Raw genomic sequence first — 17,241 nt, 5'->3', positions numbered from 1 at the left:
CTATCCGATGTTCTATTCACGAACGACTGACTGATAATCGTGGTGGATGCGTTGTGTTAACTCGTTGCACTTGTAACGGATGGACTATGCTCGAGGCAGTTATCTAGTTTATTGTATCAGGTGTTATTTTTCTTCGCTACTTCTAAAAATACGTAAGAATGACTATTTTTCCAGTGAGCAAATAATTAGATGCATTTAGGCTATACTGTACATACTTAATTGCTTACCAATGTTATCGCATCCCAGTCTGTCTCGACGTCTTCTCTTATATAGATTTGGGTTGTTCTTTTGTATATCAACCTTTCATCTCTCAAAAGAAGAACACATTTCTGTAGAGGACCTATCATTTAAACCTAGAAAGCATCAGACATTGAAGTTTTCTTTCCCCTGACAAAAGTTGAAGAAGGCAACGTTCTCAAAGACTGCATTATATGCTTTCGAGTTTTGAAGTGCTGAGTTTCAGGTTGGTTTGCCCTAAATGTAACTTCACTTGTGTTTTGCACTCTTGCTTGTCTTTTTTAAAGGTCATTCAGAAATCCTGCCCAGGATCGCCACCATATCCGGGTCTGGATTCTGTTGCCCCCCTATTTCAACAATTAGTTGCTTCATTGCATATTGTCAATGAGATAGTTCATGATCATTGTGTGCTGGTTGGAAGGTGGGGGTACATTATTTTGACCTGTTCAGTTTTTGTTTAAATATAAAAAAGCCCTTTCTATTGCACAATGTATACACTGTATAATAACCCATCTGAATGTAGCCTTATTTTTTACCAAAAAGAATGAAACACCATAACAGATAATTATTCAAAGGTTGCTAAAGCAAATGGTGTGTATTAGGTGTCCTGGAGAGTCTGTCAAGGTGTTGATTGTGTGCTTCCTGCAGTCAGTGCCTGTGGCTGTGTATGTGTTTGCAATAATCAGATGTAACCGGCATGTCAGACTTCACTTCACCTTGCTTTGCTCTGTCCACATTATTTTTTCTGATTACACTTTTACTTTCTGATAGGCTCAAAGGTATGAAAAGTCAGCATCTTTCCAATTGTACTGCTTTCATTCAGTTTTACCTCACATGTTGTATTGTCTTCTCTTAAATTTAGAGATCAATGTAAAGAGACCTCCCACATCATTTTTCTTCCTTATATCATGTCCTGTTTAGGCACATGATACCACTCTGTCATAACAATGTTATTTTGGTCCTTTTGCCTTTTTATGCATTTTCCCCACAAAGCCTGTCTGGTAATTTTTTTATTTGAGTGCTGAAAGTGACTCAGGCTGAATATGTTAGCTCTACTCTCTCAGCCTTCACTTCACTGTTGCAGGGCTTGTGGGCTTGTGCTGTGAACTGCAGTAATCATCGGAGTGGAATCTCTCTGCAAATTAACGTGTTTGCACAAAAATGGGCTTGTTTGCCCACCACATGGGAATCCATAGTGGGACAGACATACATAATACATGCTCTGAAAAATGGGAACATTACGATGGCACGAAACATTGTGAGTGCCAGGTAATGAAATAACAAAATTGGCAGTTATTGTTGTAACTGTTATGTATTTGTTATGTACTTTTTCCTGTAGATAGATGTTCATGTTGACAAGTTATCACCATCTTTTTTTGTCAGCTTTTCAATGTCAAAACAATCAACCCTAAAAATATTATTTGGCATACTTCATATCATGCATTTGAATATGATGTGCTTACTGTGTGTCCATGAACCCCCCTTATGTCCTGCTAGTTAACACTCAGACTGTGTCCCTGTCTTATCTCCTCCCAGGTGATAGTGAGCAGAGGTGCTGACAATGATGGACCATCTCAGCGAGACGTGCCTGGGGAAGGAGAACTGTGACCTGGTCAACAGCATGGGCGAGCGCGACTCCAAGGCCCCTCCAGCCAAGCTGGCCCGGCTGGAACAGAACGGTAGCCCCCTGGGCAGGGCCCGCCTGGGCAGCACGGGGGCCAAGCTGGCCGGGGTACCCTACAAACCCTCGGGACACCTCCTCAAGACCTGCCACAAGAGGGGTGAGTGACACTGGTCAGGGTGGTGTGTGTTTATGTGTGTAAGTGGGTGAGAGAGCACAATATAAACCCTCAGACACTTCAAAAGGACCCTCAACATTTTTACATTTTAGTCATTTAGTAGACGCTCTTATCCAGAGCGACTTACAGTTAGTGAGTGCATCAATTATTATTAAAAATTTAATTTAAAAAATCATACTGGCCCCCTGTGGGAATCGAACCCACAACCCTGGCGTTGCAAACGCCATGCTCTACCAACTGAGCTACATCCCTGCCGGCCATTCCCTCCCCTACCCTGGACGACGCTGGGCCAATTGTGCACCGCCCCATTGGTCTCCCGGTCGCGGCCGGCTACGACAGAGCCCAAATTATGGCCTGTGTGTTTTTTGCAAAATGAGAGAGAGGTGGAATGTTGTAAGTGTGGTGTGTGTGCTGTCTGTGTTTAGAATTGTCATGTCTTCATGGTTCACAAGTGTCATGTTGTCATGGTTTTGTTTCCGTCTTCCTGCACAAACCGATTTAAATGTCCCTTAGTCATCTTGGTGCATACACCCACACTTAGGCCTATCTACGAAGACCCATTGTTTATACAGAGGCCCTTTGAGAATTATTATGGTGTTATTCTGCATAGCGCTGCATCACTGTTTCTCTCCTGTTGTTGTTTATTGAAGAGAATTTGGGTCCTTTAAGAGCCATTGCCGCTTAAGGGGCCTTTATTTTGTGATGATGACATACCTTTTTTATGTAACTACTGGCCTGGTCATTACATGAATAATATTAATATTTTATGACTTTCTAGGGCTAGATACGAGCATTCAGACCTGCAGATGTTCATGAGGATTTTATTAGTGGTTGGCTGTTAAGTCTCATCTGTTTGTTTGATGGTGTTTGGTGGGGACTTTTACATTTACATTTACATTACATTTTAGTCATTTAGCAGACGCTCTTATCCAGAGCGACTTACAGGAGCAATTAGGGTTAAGTGCCTTGCTCAAGGGCACATCGACAGATTTTTCACCTAGTCGGCTCGGGGATTAGAACCAGCGACCTTTCGGTTACTGGCACAACGCTCTTACCCACTAAGCTACCTGCCGCCCCATAGAATGTCGCGTTGAGTGCCATGATGGCCCGTTGCTCACCAGCTGAGAAAGTTTAATTTTCCTCCTCAATAATCATCAAATTGTGAAATTTATAGAAGTGTCTGTTGCTGAAGTTTCGCATGGCCACAGTGGGCATTGTTTGAGCTGAATAATATTTACCATGGGCTTTTCTCCTCACCATGAAAACAAAGGCTGCATTGATCCCCAAATGAACCTACACAGCAGTCTTTATTGTTAGATCTCTATCTATTAAAATCAGGGAGAGAAGCAGCGTTTCAGCACATTCCCTGGCATCTGCTGGTGATTACCCCGTTTATTGATTGTTTGTCAGAGATGTTTGCATCTTCAGGATGCCGGCCATTAGAAATATGGTTCTTTGCAACTGCTCAAACTGAGTTGATGAATAATGTGCTGCATATCATCACCACTGAAGGCTATAGAGGAACATTTTAACCAAAAATGTTATGATGCTCTGAAACTTAAGTCACCGAAATATCAAAAGCAGTTTTTAACACAAATGGTATAATGTGAAATTTGCACAGTGCACCCCAAACACTCAACGTCTTTAGACAAGGATTCCTCGTTTTCTACCTAATAGCAGTGCAGTGTTTACACAGACTAGTAAACCTCAGGGCGCACCGGAGTGTTGGGATTTGGAGCGGTGCATCATGGGAAGGTGATATGGGGTTGACAGCAGAGGCAGAAGCAGTCTAATGTGATCTGAGCTCCTTGACAATGAATCAACAGATCACAGCCAAAATGTGGTCGAAAGCTGAGATAGGCCAAGATTCATCTTAACAACATTCAATTTATTTAGACTTTAGTTCAAATCGAATAATGATATCATTAATAATGGCTAAGGACATTGAAATCATTACTCTAATCATGATGTCATTGATCATGATTAAATAACTAAAATCACAGTAGCACCACATCTACTACCCCTACCACTACTAGTTCTAACAATGTGAATAACGCTAATAAGGAAATTATTATAAAAAACAATGCAATATTAATCATTATGCTGTCACTTATAATACGAATGGCACTGGAATTCATTCATTCATGAATAGAGGTAGTCTGACTGTATCAGCTGTGTCTAAATGTAATATTAATCCCCCCATTGAAGGTCACCATTTGTCATGTCTGAGCCCCCACTGTGTTGCTCTGTGTCTCTCCAGGCAACATGCTCCCTGTGTTCTGCGTGGTGGAGCATTACGAGAGCCCCATCGAGTTTGACAGCAAGGAGGAGCACGCCGAGTTTGTGCTCGTCAGGAAAGACATGCTGTTCAACCAGCTCATTGAGATGGCCCTTCTGTCACTGGGCTACTCACACAGCTCGGCGGCACAGGCGAAAGGTAGGACTGGCACAAGCACATACTCTATTGATGACCCGCTCCCACACACATACACATACACACACATGCACAAACTCAGACACGCACACACACCCACACACGCACAGGCCCGCTCCACGAACAATAGAACTGGCCCTGCTATGATTTGGCTTATCCCACAGCTTACCCCACACACACTGCCCCCCTTCCATCCATCCACACACAAACACACACACACTCACACACACACACACACACACAACACACACACACACACACACACACACACACACACACACACACACACACACACACACACACACACACACACACACACACACACACACACACACACACACACACACACACACACACACACACACACACATACACACACACACACACACACACACACTGCCCCCTCCCCCACACTCCCCACACACACACACACCCCATAGCTGTCCAGGCCTCCGATAGTTTCCCAGCTGATCTGAAGGCTCAGTAACGTAGGCTGACATTGATCCCAGACAGGGGATGTAGCTACATGTCTCTCAGGAGTTCTCAGGGCCTCTCTCTGCTCTGTAAACCTCTAGCTAGAACACTCAGTGGGAGTGAAGATGGGACCCGTTGCAGCTGACTGCAACTCTAACACACAGACCTGGGCTATTTCCAGGTGTCTCTGCCCTTTATTACAGGCGGTCCATCATACAGCAACACAGTTCTCTGTAATAGGACATAGTGTAGGCTCTGATGTTTTCATGCCATTTATTGGGAGGGGGGCGGGGCTTACTGGGAAAAGAGATGTCAATCTTAATGTGACCTTGCTGGAATAATATATTATAAATGTTTATCTGTATGTGTCTAAATGTGAGAAACATAACATTTACAATTGATGGTGTTTGTGTTCCTCTGTCCATTGCAGGTCTCATTCAGGTGGGCAAGTGGAACCCGGTCCCACTGTCCTACGTGACGGACGCGCCGGACGCCACCGTGGCAGACATGCTGCAGGACGTGTACCATGTGGTCACACTGAAAATTCAGCTGCACAGGTCAGTCTCCGCCCCATTGCCCAATCAACCCACCCACTCAATGCCAGTCCAGTGAAGCACCCAGCCCCACCACCTTCCCGACCCCACCACCCACTCAATGCCAGTCCAGTGAAGCACCCAGCCCCACCACCTTCCCGACCCCACCACCCACTCAATGCCAGTCCAGTGAAGCACCCAGCCCCACCACCTTCCCGACCCCACCACCCACTTATGCCAGTCTAGTGTAGCATGCGTACCTAGTTAACTTGTGTTAAACACCCAACACATAGACCTACCATTTGCTTTCCATGCTACCACACTAATTCATATTAGCATAATAGCCATAGACCTTGCAGCAGCCAAAACTGCAAAGACATAACTGCAATCCAGCCATACACCTGATAGTCATGGATGGACTGGAAATACAGTGCCTTGCAAAAGTATTCATCCCCCTTGGCGTTTTTCCTATTTTGTTGCATTACAACCTGTCATTTAAATGGATTTTTATTTGGATTTCATGTAATGGACATACACAAAATAGTCCAAATTGGTGAAGTGAAATGAAAAAAATTACATTTTTCAAATAATTCTAAAAAATAAATAACGGAAAAGTGGTGCATGCATATGTATTCACCCCATTTGCTATGAAGCCTCTAAATAAGATCTGGTGAAACCAATTACCTTCAGAAGTCACATAATTAGTTAATAAAGTCCACCTGTGTGCAATCTAAGTGTCACATGATCTGTCACATGATCTCAGTATAAATACACCTGTTCTGAAAGGCCCCAGAGTCTGCAACACCACTAAGCAAGGGGCACCACCAAGCAAGCGGCACCATGAAGACCAAGGAGTGCTCCAAACAGGTCAGGGGCAAAGTTGTGGAGAAGTACAGATCAGGGTTGGGTTATAAAAAAATATCCAAAACTTTGAACATCCCACTATAAATCCATTATAAAAAAATTGAAAGAATATGGCACCACAACAAACCTGCCAAGAGAGGGCCACCCACCGAAACTCACGGACCAGGCAAGGAGGGCATTAATCAGAGAGGCAACAAAGAGACCAAAGATAACCCTGAAGGAGCTGCAAAGCTCCACAGCGGAGATTGGAGTATCTGTCCATTGGACCACTTTAAGCCGTACACTCCACAGAGCTGGGCTTTATGGAAGAGTGGCCAGAAAAAAGCCATTTAAAGAAAAAAATAAGCAAACACATTTGGAGTTCGCCAAAAGGCATGTGGGAGACTCCCCAAACATATGGAAGAAGGTACTCTGGTCAGATGAGACTAAAATTGAGCTTTTTGGCCATCAAGGAAAACGCTATGTCTGGCGCAAACCCAACACCTCTCATCACCCCGAGAACACCATCCCCACAGTGAAGCATGGTGGTGGCAGCATCATGCTGTGGGGATGTTTTTCATTGGCAGGGACTGGGAAACTGGTCAGAATTGAAGGAATGATGGATGGCACTAAATACAGGGAAATTCTTGAGGGAAACCTGTTTCAGTCTTCCAGAGATTTGAGACTGGGACGGAGGTTCACCTTCCAGCAGGACAATGACCCTAAGCATACTGCTAAAGCAACACTCGAGTGGTTTAAGGGGAAACATTTAAATGTCTTGGAATGGCCTAGTCAAAGTCCAGACCTTAATCCAATTGAGAATCTGTGGTATGATTTAAAGATTGCTGTACACCAGCGGAACCCATCCAACTTGAAGGAGCTGGAGCAGTTTTGCCTTGAAGAATGATCAAAAATCCCAGTGGCTAGATGTGCCAAGCTTATAGGGACATACTCCAAGAGACTTGCAGCTGTAATTGCTGCAAAAGGTGGCTCTACAAAGTATTGACTTTGGGGGGGGGGGGGGGGGTGAATAGTTATGCACGCTCAAGTTTTCTGTTTTTTTGTCTTATTTCTTGTTTGTTTCACACAAAAAATATTTTGCATCTTCAAAGTGGTAGGCATCTTGTGTAAATCAAATGATACAAAACCCCCAAAAATCAATTTTAATTCCAGGTTGTAAGGCAACAAAAAAGGAAAAATGCCAAGGGGGGTGAATAGTTTTGCAAGCCACTGTAGCAATGGTAGCTATCCAGTCCATACAAAACCATGCATGGCAGTCAGGTTTGCTCATAGCACCTACTGTAAAGATGCACACACCATTTACGTTGACCACAGTCAGTAGCCACACCAACAAGATCTCAGTTTCCCTTCGAAATTCAACGTATTATGGATGAACATCTTTTTTTGGCGCTTTCATTCCGCGGTTACAGGGTTCATGTTCATTCATGGTTACAGGGTTAAAACAGAAACAACTCGTGCCTCCTGAGTGGCGCAGCGGTCTAAGGCACTGCATCACAGTGTTGCAGCGTCACTACAGCCTGGGGTTCGATCCCAGGCTGTGTCACAACCGGCCGTGACCGGGAGTCCCATAGTGCGGCGCACTATTGGCCCAGCGTCGTCCGGGTTAGGGGAGGGTTTGGCCGGGGGGGCTTTACTTGGCTCATTGCGCTCTAGCGACTCTTTGTGGCAGGCCAGGCCCCTGCAGGCTGACTTCCGTCGTCAGTTGAACAGTGTTTCCTCCGACACATTGGTGCAGCTGGCTTCTGGGTTAAGCAAGTGGGTGTTAAGAAGTGCGGCTTGGCAGGTCATGTTTTGGAGGACGCATGACTCGACCTTCGCCTCTCCCGAGCCCGTTGGGGAGTTGCAGCGATGAGACAAGATTGTAATCATGAAAATGGGTAGAAAAAGGGAGTAAAAATTACAAAAAATAAATAATAATAAACAAAAAATAAATAATAATAAACAGAAACAACTCAAAGGTTAACAGATTGGGCATTAATAGTTAGGGCTATGGTTTTGGGGAAGGCTTAACATTTTACTGCGGTGGGCTAAATCAGGGTCACACAGTGTTTCTTGGTAGTCTTAAACAAATCTACTTTGAAACAAAAGTATACACCTCACACACATGGTTATAGTCTTAAAAAAATGAATTTCATTACCATGTCAGATATAGAGTTGAAATGTATTCAATTTTGAGTTTGCATTCCAATATTACACTTTATATACATCACAGAAGACTGAAATATAACAAAACCGTTTGACATAGAAACACCGATTTTCTGTGTAAAAAAAAGAAGGTATGTTTATTAATTATGAAATTATGAAAAATATGAAATACATTCCACCCATGAGGCCACTAGGTCATTTGACTGCAGGAAAGGGCTACAACAAAATAATAACAAACTACGCACTATTATCATCAGGTATCATCAGTATTCACAGTGTTCTCAAGGCTTGCTAGAGCATTGTGAACTGCAGTAGTGCAGTGGTCAAAGCAGACGCTCCAGCTCCGATCATCATGAGTTCACGCCCAGTGCTGGGCAATCTTCTTCTTCTTTTTTTTTTGAGCGCCGAGGAAGGCATATATTGACGTTCTCAGGACGTTTTCAAACGTCCAAAATCGCCATCTATTTCTAATGACCAGCCTGGCCACAAAGCCCACACGTACTGTTTACAGACCACATAGCAGCCACAGACTACACACACACTGAGATTGGTACTGCTGGTGTAGAGGCCTGTGCCAGCTGCACACACTCAGCCCTACCCTCACTAGCTCACTGCTAATGCAACCCTCTAGGGGGCTGTTCACACACACACACACACACACACACACACACACACACACACACAGGTTGTTCTCCCTCCCTCCCTCTCTTTCCTCCTCCCCTACTCTACACACACACCAGCCAGGACACAGAAGGTTGTGTTTATTTCCAGCAAGCTAGTGTGCCTGCATGGATAGCTGTCTGTCTCCACCACTCACCCTCCTCTCTTTTCCTCCCCTCTGTTCCTTTGCTTTCCCCAGAGGCTCTCTAGCTGCTACAGCCGTTTAAGGTGTTCTGGCAAAGCCTCAACCAGAGCCGTGTGTGTTGTGTGTGTGTGTGTTCGCCCTCTATCTTTGAATCCTCTAACTTCTCTATCTACCTTCTGTTTATTATATATGCATTACACATATCAAAGTACCTACAACCTTTTGATAACCTCTAAGACAATAGCAACCCATATCCCCCTAACACACACACATAAACCCAATAGACACCCATACCAACTGTGGAGTGTGCGGTTCATGTGTTTTTTTGCTGTTGCCATAATTCAGGAATGCATGCAATGCGAACACGGCCATATGTCCCATACACGTGACGTCTGCGCGGCGCGTGCTTGATCAAATGGAGAAATCCTTATCTGAAGCGAACGGGGCTCTCTCACTGTAGACCCGCTTGTTCACTTTCAAATTCCTCCTCATTAATATGGTCTGGTTTTAAAGGGGGTCCACTTGTCTGTAAATAGAGTACATTCATCTGTGTATCGCATAGACGCATACATTCTTTGTATTTTTATCCAAAAATGTTTTTACGTGCGGCATGTTGTTATTTCCTTTCCCCCCACTGCAGAAATCTAGCCGGTAACACCTTAAATTGTTTTGTCGAGCACATCGAGCCAGGAAGGTAGAAGTAACATGAAATAATAGTGGCCACATGCAGCTGATGTATAATTCATGCATCAATACAGCAGATGTGTTGTATAAAGTAATTAACTAATCAGAACAATCAGGAGAGAGAGCGGGAAAGAGAGCGAGAGCGAGGGAGAAGGGAGAGAGGGAGAGAGAGCAATCTCCAGATGCATCTGCTTGATGCGCCAAATGAAATCTGTCTGTCTTGGAGGGGCGCTTGCAGCAGGAAAGCAAGCAAGGCCCTTTGCTCATCTCTCACTCTCTTTATTTCTCCTCCTGTTCTCTCCTGTTCGCTGCTCTCTTTTCTCTCCTTCTCTCTATTTCCCCATCCCCTCTCGCAATCTCCCTGTTCTCCGTCCTCTCCCCCCACCCTCATCCCTTTCTCTTTCTCTCTCCCCCTCTATCTCTTCCTCCTACCTCCTATCTCGTCTCACAGTTGTCCTAAACTGGAGGACCTGCCGCCAGAGCAGTGGACCCACTCTACAGTAAGAAATGCCCTCAAGGAGTTACTCAAAGACATGAACCAGAGCTCTCTGGCAAAAGAATGTCCCTTATCACAGGTGCTGGAGCCGTCCACAAACCCCCACTATTCCATTTGCCAAAGACTGCCAGTGTCCCTTTTTCAAATGCCCAGTTTGATAGAGTGGAACACGAAGGAGAATTGCCATAGAAAATCCAAATCAATACCCATTGTCGTCCATATAGATGCACACCCCCCCCCCCCCTTCTTCTTCTCTTCCCCCCTCATTTGCAGAAGCAGTAGTGTTGATTGAATGCAGGGTTATTGTTGGGTAAACAATGGACCAACCCAGAATAATCTTGATTTTTCTCTTTATACATCAGGCTAGAAATATGAATGTTTTTGGAGTTTGTTTTCTCACCATTATGTAATACACTCACTCTGTATTCAAGTACTTGACTCTATAGAATTACTGCTCTCGTCGTATATCATAGCTCATAACAGAAGCTGTTCTGGAGGAATGAAACAGCAGTATATCTATCACAGGAGCCGTCTGGGTGTGTGTGCGCTTACGATATAGAGTGTGTTTGTGTGTGTGTGTGAGCGCTTACGGTATGGAGTGTGTGTGTTATGGAGTACGGTATGGAGTCGACTCTCCGTATGGTCACCTAGAGGCCCGTGGTGTGTGTGTGTGTTTAGCCGGGCAGAGCGTGGTGATGATGTAAAGAGTCCCCCGGTGGCGTTCAGGCTGAGCCGCCGCTCCCTCCCTCTCTCCCTCAGCCCGGTAATCACCCTGTTTACGGTCCATATGTGAACTACTCTCTGTGGTGCGGTCCAACCGCACAGGCTCAGAGGATAGCATCGATGCTCCATTTTACTCGGTTGTTCAGCTATTGTCATTTACTCATTGTAAGACGCTCTGTGTAAGTAAGAGTGTCTGTTTTACAGGCTACCTAAAATGAAACATGAAATCCTAGTTGAGATGTGCATTGTTAATCCCAAATATCATATATGATATACTAAAAGCAGCTATCCCTTCACTTGCATTGTAGGGGTTCAAAGATGGCTGACGTCAAAATATCTGACATCTGTTATACTGTGGGTTCTGCATAGATATACCCATAGAGAGGTGTGTTGTTGCTTTTAATAGGTCTCTCTATAAGTCTCAACGCTCATTTGGTCCATTGAGCCCAGCCCAGTATTAGCCCTGCATGGCTACTGTTGTTTCCTATCAGTATTAAACTTTGGCTCAGGGTCTCTGATGTCAGTGCCTTGGGGGGATGTGATGGGCGGCAGGTGAGAGGCCACAGAGGACTTGGCGCTCCTAAGGCTTCTGGGAAGCGAACGGTGCCCGGGGAGAGGAAAGGGCGTGTTCGGAGGCAGGGATGATTGGCAGCTTTTATAGGATTAGTGTCTCCTTGATATTCAGGAGGGTAATCCTGGGGAGAGAAAGGTTAACAAACAGAGAATTGGGGGGAGAGAATGAACCCTACCTCAGAACAGCGCTCAAAGAGAGAAAGAAAGAGGGGGGGCCATCTTGAAAAACGGCGTCTTTGTTCTAGGTCTTGTCAAACATTTAGTTTAATTATTTTGTGGCGGGGAGTCATGCTTTGTGTGTTTGGCCTACAAATGCCCTGAAGAGACTCTGACTCCAAGAGAGGGGAGGGGGGCCTGAGAGAAAAGAGACTGTATTCACCACTGTGGCCATTGTTATTGTTCCCAGTGGAATATCAGTTGACTGCGCTCAGATGGAGTTTGAGTGTAATGCCCCCTGTAGAGGAAAAGGAGATGGGGTCTCACAAAAAGGTTTGACTCCCGTCCACCCCCTTCTCCTCACCACCACCCTCTCTGAGAGGGCCCGCTCGAACTTAACCCCCAGGCTCCTCTGAAACTACGGCAACAAAAGAGGCCCCCCTCACCTCTCTGCCTCCTCTCCTTCCCCCACCGGGCGGCCCTGACAGAGCAGCTGTCCTGTTGCATAGCAGCAAATAGCCATCAAATGCCATCTTTGTGAGTCTGGGCTCTGCTCTGAGGCTGCCAGCGGCTGAGGTAGTGGTAGGTCCTATTGGTGTGTATGTATGCTTGTGTGTGTGCATGCGTGCGTACATGTGTGTGTGTGTGTGTGTGGGGAGGGGTGGGGACTCTTAACCCAATTGGTGTGGAATTGACGGTAATTTGTTTTAGATGTTTGGGGGGGGGGGGGGGGGGGGGTTGGGAGAAGCAAGATATTAGCCGCAATCAGAACTAGAGAACAAGACAAGGGTGTGTGTAGGGTGTCTTAGTTAGTTTATGTTTGTGTGTGTGCATGTGCTTGCAGGCTATGGCAGGCTTTGCCACCGTGCCTTTTTCATGCGTCTCTCTCCCATGACGGAAAGTGGAATAGATAGTTGGGGCAGATAACGGCCCTGCGCAACTTCCTGGGCACACTGATAATCTCCTGTGGTGTAGATGGCTATCACTTAAAGGGCCCAGGGCAGGCAGACAGCAGCATTCTGGTGCCACACTACACAACAGTACCCACCACTACCTGTTGAGGCTTCGTGGGCGCGAGGTGGTGGTGGTTATCTGCATGGCTTGGCAAGTGTGTGTATTGTGTCTGTGCCTGTGTGTAGGTGTGTTTGTACCTGCCTGTGTGTGTACCTGCCACTGTGTGTGTGTGTCCCAGTGAGAGGCGTGATGTATGGAGGGAGATGCCTGATTAATGAAGAGCGTTTATTAGAACATCTGTGTCAAAGATGGAGGAACACAGGCAGTGTGTCTTGGGTGGGCCCTGCTATAGCTGTCTCTGCCTCGCCCAGATACTGTAAATAAAACATGCTACGCCCAAGGAATGGCTCCCATTATGCCACAATACTGACTATAAGGTACTCACCAAAATAGTGCATTCATATGGACTTGGTTCTGCTGATATACTGTACTCTATCTGCCATTTTCTATTAACACTATTGAAGATACCAATCCTCAATTGTCAGATCCTCAATAACTCATCCTCAATTATCATCCACAATTCCGCAATTCACCAGGCTTGTAGTGTATGCCAGTTGTGTAGGGGTGTTGAGGTCAGGAGTTCACAGCAGCAGGCAAAATCCTCCCTCGTCTTCCATCTCCGGTGAGGAGGAGTGGGAGATGTGGCTGCGGCTCTGCTGTCAGCGCCGTGTGTTGTTCACTGAAGTGCGTTTGTGCCAGAAGGTTCTCTCCCGTCCCCAAGTGCTCATATTAAAGATATGATAAAGATGGCATACCTGTAATTTGAAAACAGATGGTTTCATCTTTTGAATATTTATAACAATCAAAACAATTTCTCCTGCTATTCACCCGCAGGCCAGGAAGGTGTTAAAACATTTAATGAAAAGAAAACGGCGCCTTGTTTGCGAGGAATGCGTTCGAGAAATAAATAGGGAAGAGTAGAGTCAATTTTGGAGAAGGCGAGAGGGCACAGATATATAAAGCCTTATATCCCTTGCAGATGCTTTTTAACATATTGTGGAGAGCAAGAGAAAAAAACGAAACATCTGTTTACATTGCCTGATTTCCAGATGCTAACTTTTAATAGTCTGTTTGTTATCTTTCTTTTTGAAAGCAAACTGCTCTTTACTGTAGGACTACACCCTGATATCAACAAGGCTACTAATTCAGTGAAGTCCATTATTTACCTTCCTCCCAGAAAGGTTCTCTCAAACTCTGTGGCATTTGCTATAAAGGGACACACCTCTTATATTTCATTTTGATTTGTTTTACATTTGGAAAGACAAGACCAAGATTTGTGCATGACTGATAACAAATGGTCTTTGCTAGATTATTGTTGTTTGTGCACCGAAATGTTTTATTCATTTTGACAAGGAAACACTGTATTAGTGCATGTCACACCAGCATTAATAAATGTCCTCGTGCTGCACATAGCGGATCCTGAAGGTTTTCTCTCTCTTTACCAATCTCTCTCTTTCAGAGTATGATTTCCTCCATTGTGAACAGCACTTACTATGCAAATGTGTCGGCGGCGAAGTGTCAGGAATTTGGGCGCTGGTATAAACATTTCAAGAAGACAAAAGATATGATGGGTAAGCAAAATGGACCGAGTGCAAAATGTTACACTAACACTGTCTTATCAGACCCCCCAATCACCATTCCAATATGTCTGCCCCATAGTCCCCCCCTCTTCCTGGTACATTAAACACATTTTAATCACATCATCTAATGATGGCTTTTCTCAGATATTTCCCTGTACACTGCTCAGGTGCACAATGTTTTCACTGTTTTTCCTGAATCCATTCTGTGTAATCTATTATTGCTTATCAGATGTAGTTTAGTATTCAGTAATGCCTGTCAAAATCACAGACTAAATTGAGGTCTGCGACCTTTGTTTATGAATACGGTTTCAGTTTCCTACAAATGACAAAGTGATGATTTTCCTGGCTGTCATCTGGTTTGAAATCAATGTGTTTTTCGTTGTCAAAATAGAACAAGGCTGGCTTTGTATTTTAGATAACTCACTTAGTCCTCCTTGTCTCTTTTTGGAAATGAGGTCACATAATTCAGGTACTGTCTATTTTATGTGTTTTGGTCATTAAATACCATACCAGTCATATTAATGGAGTTTAATATGCAGTAAAATAGAGTATTGGTTTCAACCTTCTGTGTAGAAATCCACCGTCCTATACAAGCTAGTGCCCATGTTGATTACAGTCAAGATCAGTGGCAGTCGGTGCTGTTTAAGATTAGGGAGGAGGGTATATATTTTTATGAGCATGGCCTTATTTCTATTACAACACATTTGATGACTGTCATTCATATGCTATTCACCCAGCTCAATGTAACATCGATAGGTTTAGGCTACTATATGATACTCACATTTTCCTACTGTAAACATTCATTACAAAACAGTGTGTTTTAATCAGTTATTTGGTGACATTAATATATTTAGTATAGTTTTATCTAAAAAGGATAACTTTTTTAATGTTTCACTATTTTAATTTTATGAAATTTACTGAGTAGGATGGTCCTCCCCTTCCTCCTCTGAGGAGCCTCCGCTGGTCAAGATAGAAAACCAGAATGTTTTCATGGTTTTGCCTGTGAACGCTCTGTTTTGATCATATCATACTAAATGTTTCTGTTAAAAACATGGACACATAACACCACTGGCCCCCTACCCATCCTCTTGTGTACATACACACATTTTACGTAACATTCTTTATGGTTTATGGAAGAGTACATAAAGAATGTAGGATCTCAAGTAGAAGCGATGTTGAAACTACACATTTAGACAAGTCCTGTGTGTATTTAGAAAGTGATATTTATGTATACTTGGGATATGAGGTGAAGCATAGTGGGTATCAACTCTGTGGCATCCCTTATGTTCTTCCCCTGGTCATATATCATGTAGATTGTATGGGGCGTTAACCCTCTCTTTCTCTCTCTTCACCTGTGCACTGTGTGGCTTCTCCTCTCTATGTGTGTGTGTGTGTGCCTGTCTTGCCCACACGTCTGTGCAGGCATGCGCCAACCCTCACAGCTGGAGGGCTACCTGGGGACGTGTGTCCTCCACGACAGCCCGCGTGCCAACACACTAGGTACGTCACGTGGCCACACACACCGTCTGTGGGCACACTCACACACTGCACTGTGTCCCTACCCAGTCCCTGCAAAAGCTGGCACCCCTCAGGTGGCTGTTTGCCGCCCGCGGCGACACTCTCAACCTTAATATTCATGAAAGAATGCCTACTATGCATGCCCGTTGAGTGGCAGCGATGGCATAGAGGGCACTGTTGAAAGGGAGCGTGTTAGTCTCTCCTTTGTGCTTCAGTGCCACTGTAGTTTCATAAACATACACTTAGTCCACCACCATGGGCAGTGTAGTTATATTGTCTTACATCGAGACACTGTCTGTAATTGAAAATGCGTCTGGTTAAACACATTGAAGGGGCCTGGTCGACAGTCACTGCTGTCAGAGCTGCCTCTATGGGACCCAGCAAAGTGGTCTCTACTCTGTTGAAGTGTGAGAGCAGTTCAGGGCAGTCCCCCTATCCAGCAGGAGAGAGAGTTCCATGGGGTTTGGACACCTGTTCACTCCCCCGTCTCTCTCTCCCCCACTCTCTCTCGCCCCCCTCCCTCCCTCTCTCTCTCTCTCTCTCTCTCTCTCTCTCTCTCTCTCTCTCTCTCTCTCTCTCTCTCTCTCTCTCTCTCTCTCTCTCAACCCCCCTCTCTCTCCCCCCCTCTCTCTCTCTCTCTCTCTCTCCCTCCCTCTCTTCCTCCCTCTCTCTTTCTCTCTTCTCTCTCTCCCCCTCCCTCCCTCGCTCTCCCTCCCTCTCTCAACCCACATCCCATTCCCATTGTGTGTATAATCCGGGGCTCTTTTGTGGCTGGATTCCACACAAGGACTCCCACTTCTGTGGCTGCCTTTTCTCCAGGGCCTGCCGTGCTTTTCTGCCACCCCTTGTTTTTCAAATTGCATGGAAATGCTGTGTGTGTGTGTGTGTGCGCTCAGTATGTGTGTGTGTGTGTATTTGTGAGCATGCCCCCCAGCAATGTGTGTGAGCACAGAGTAGAGCGACAAGAGCAAAGCATCACAGCCAGGGAATGCCAAGGATTATGGGAGAGATGTAATTATTACCACGTTTTTTTTTTTCTTAATAATTTGTTTAGACAAATACTGAAAAGACAGTCTTGGCCGGTTTTTGTGTTTCCTGACAGTTAAGAAAACATGCTGCTATACTTGTGATTATTGTGTGTATTTTTGGATCTCTTCCAGGTTCTCAATCTTTTATCTCCCGCTGAAATATTGAGTTTGTGGAAGA

The 17,241-nt window shown here is 44.9% G+C and overlaps 1 protein-coding gene across 1 annotated transcript in view; it reads left to right on the top strand.

The window, feature by feature from the left end:
- The first annotated feature begins 401 nt into the window (after positions 1-401).
- The window catches only part of LOC311126945 (DNA-binding protein SATB1-like), a 41,406-nt gene continuing 24,566 nt past the window's right edge, over positions 402-17,241 (top strand). The window contains exons 1-7 of the mRNA XM_084158668.1: positions 402-463; positions 1,774-2,018; positions 4,297-4,473; positions 5,375-5,501; positions 10,427-10,475; positions 14,397-14,508; positions 15,940-16,017. Of these exons, the coding sequence (XP_084014794.1) occupies positions 1,799-2,018; positions 4,297-4,473; positions 5,375-5,501; positions 10,427-10,475; positions 14,397-14,508; positions 15,940-16,017 (763 nt within the window). The 5' untranslated portion in view covers positions 402-463; positions 1,774-1,798. The remainder of the gene's footprint in view (positions 464-1,773; positions 2,019-4,296; positions 4,474-5,374; positions 5,502-10,426; positions 10,476-14,396; positions 14,509-15,939; positions 16,018-17,241) is intronic.

This window comes from Coregonus lavaretus (genome assembly GCF_964263955.1).
Source record: "Coregonus lavaretus genome assembly, chromosome: 3".
Taxonomy (NCBI): domain Eukaryota; kingdom Metazoa; phylum Chordata; class Actinopteri; order Salmoniformes; family Salmonidae; genus Coregonus; species Coregonus lavaretus.
Note: the sequence above shows the minus strand (reverse complement) of the source record. Positions and strands in the feature narration are given on the sequence as shown.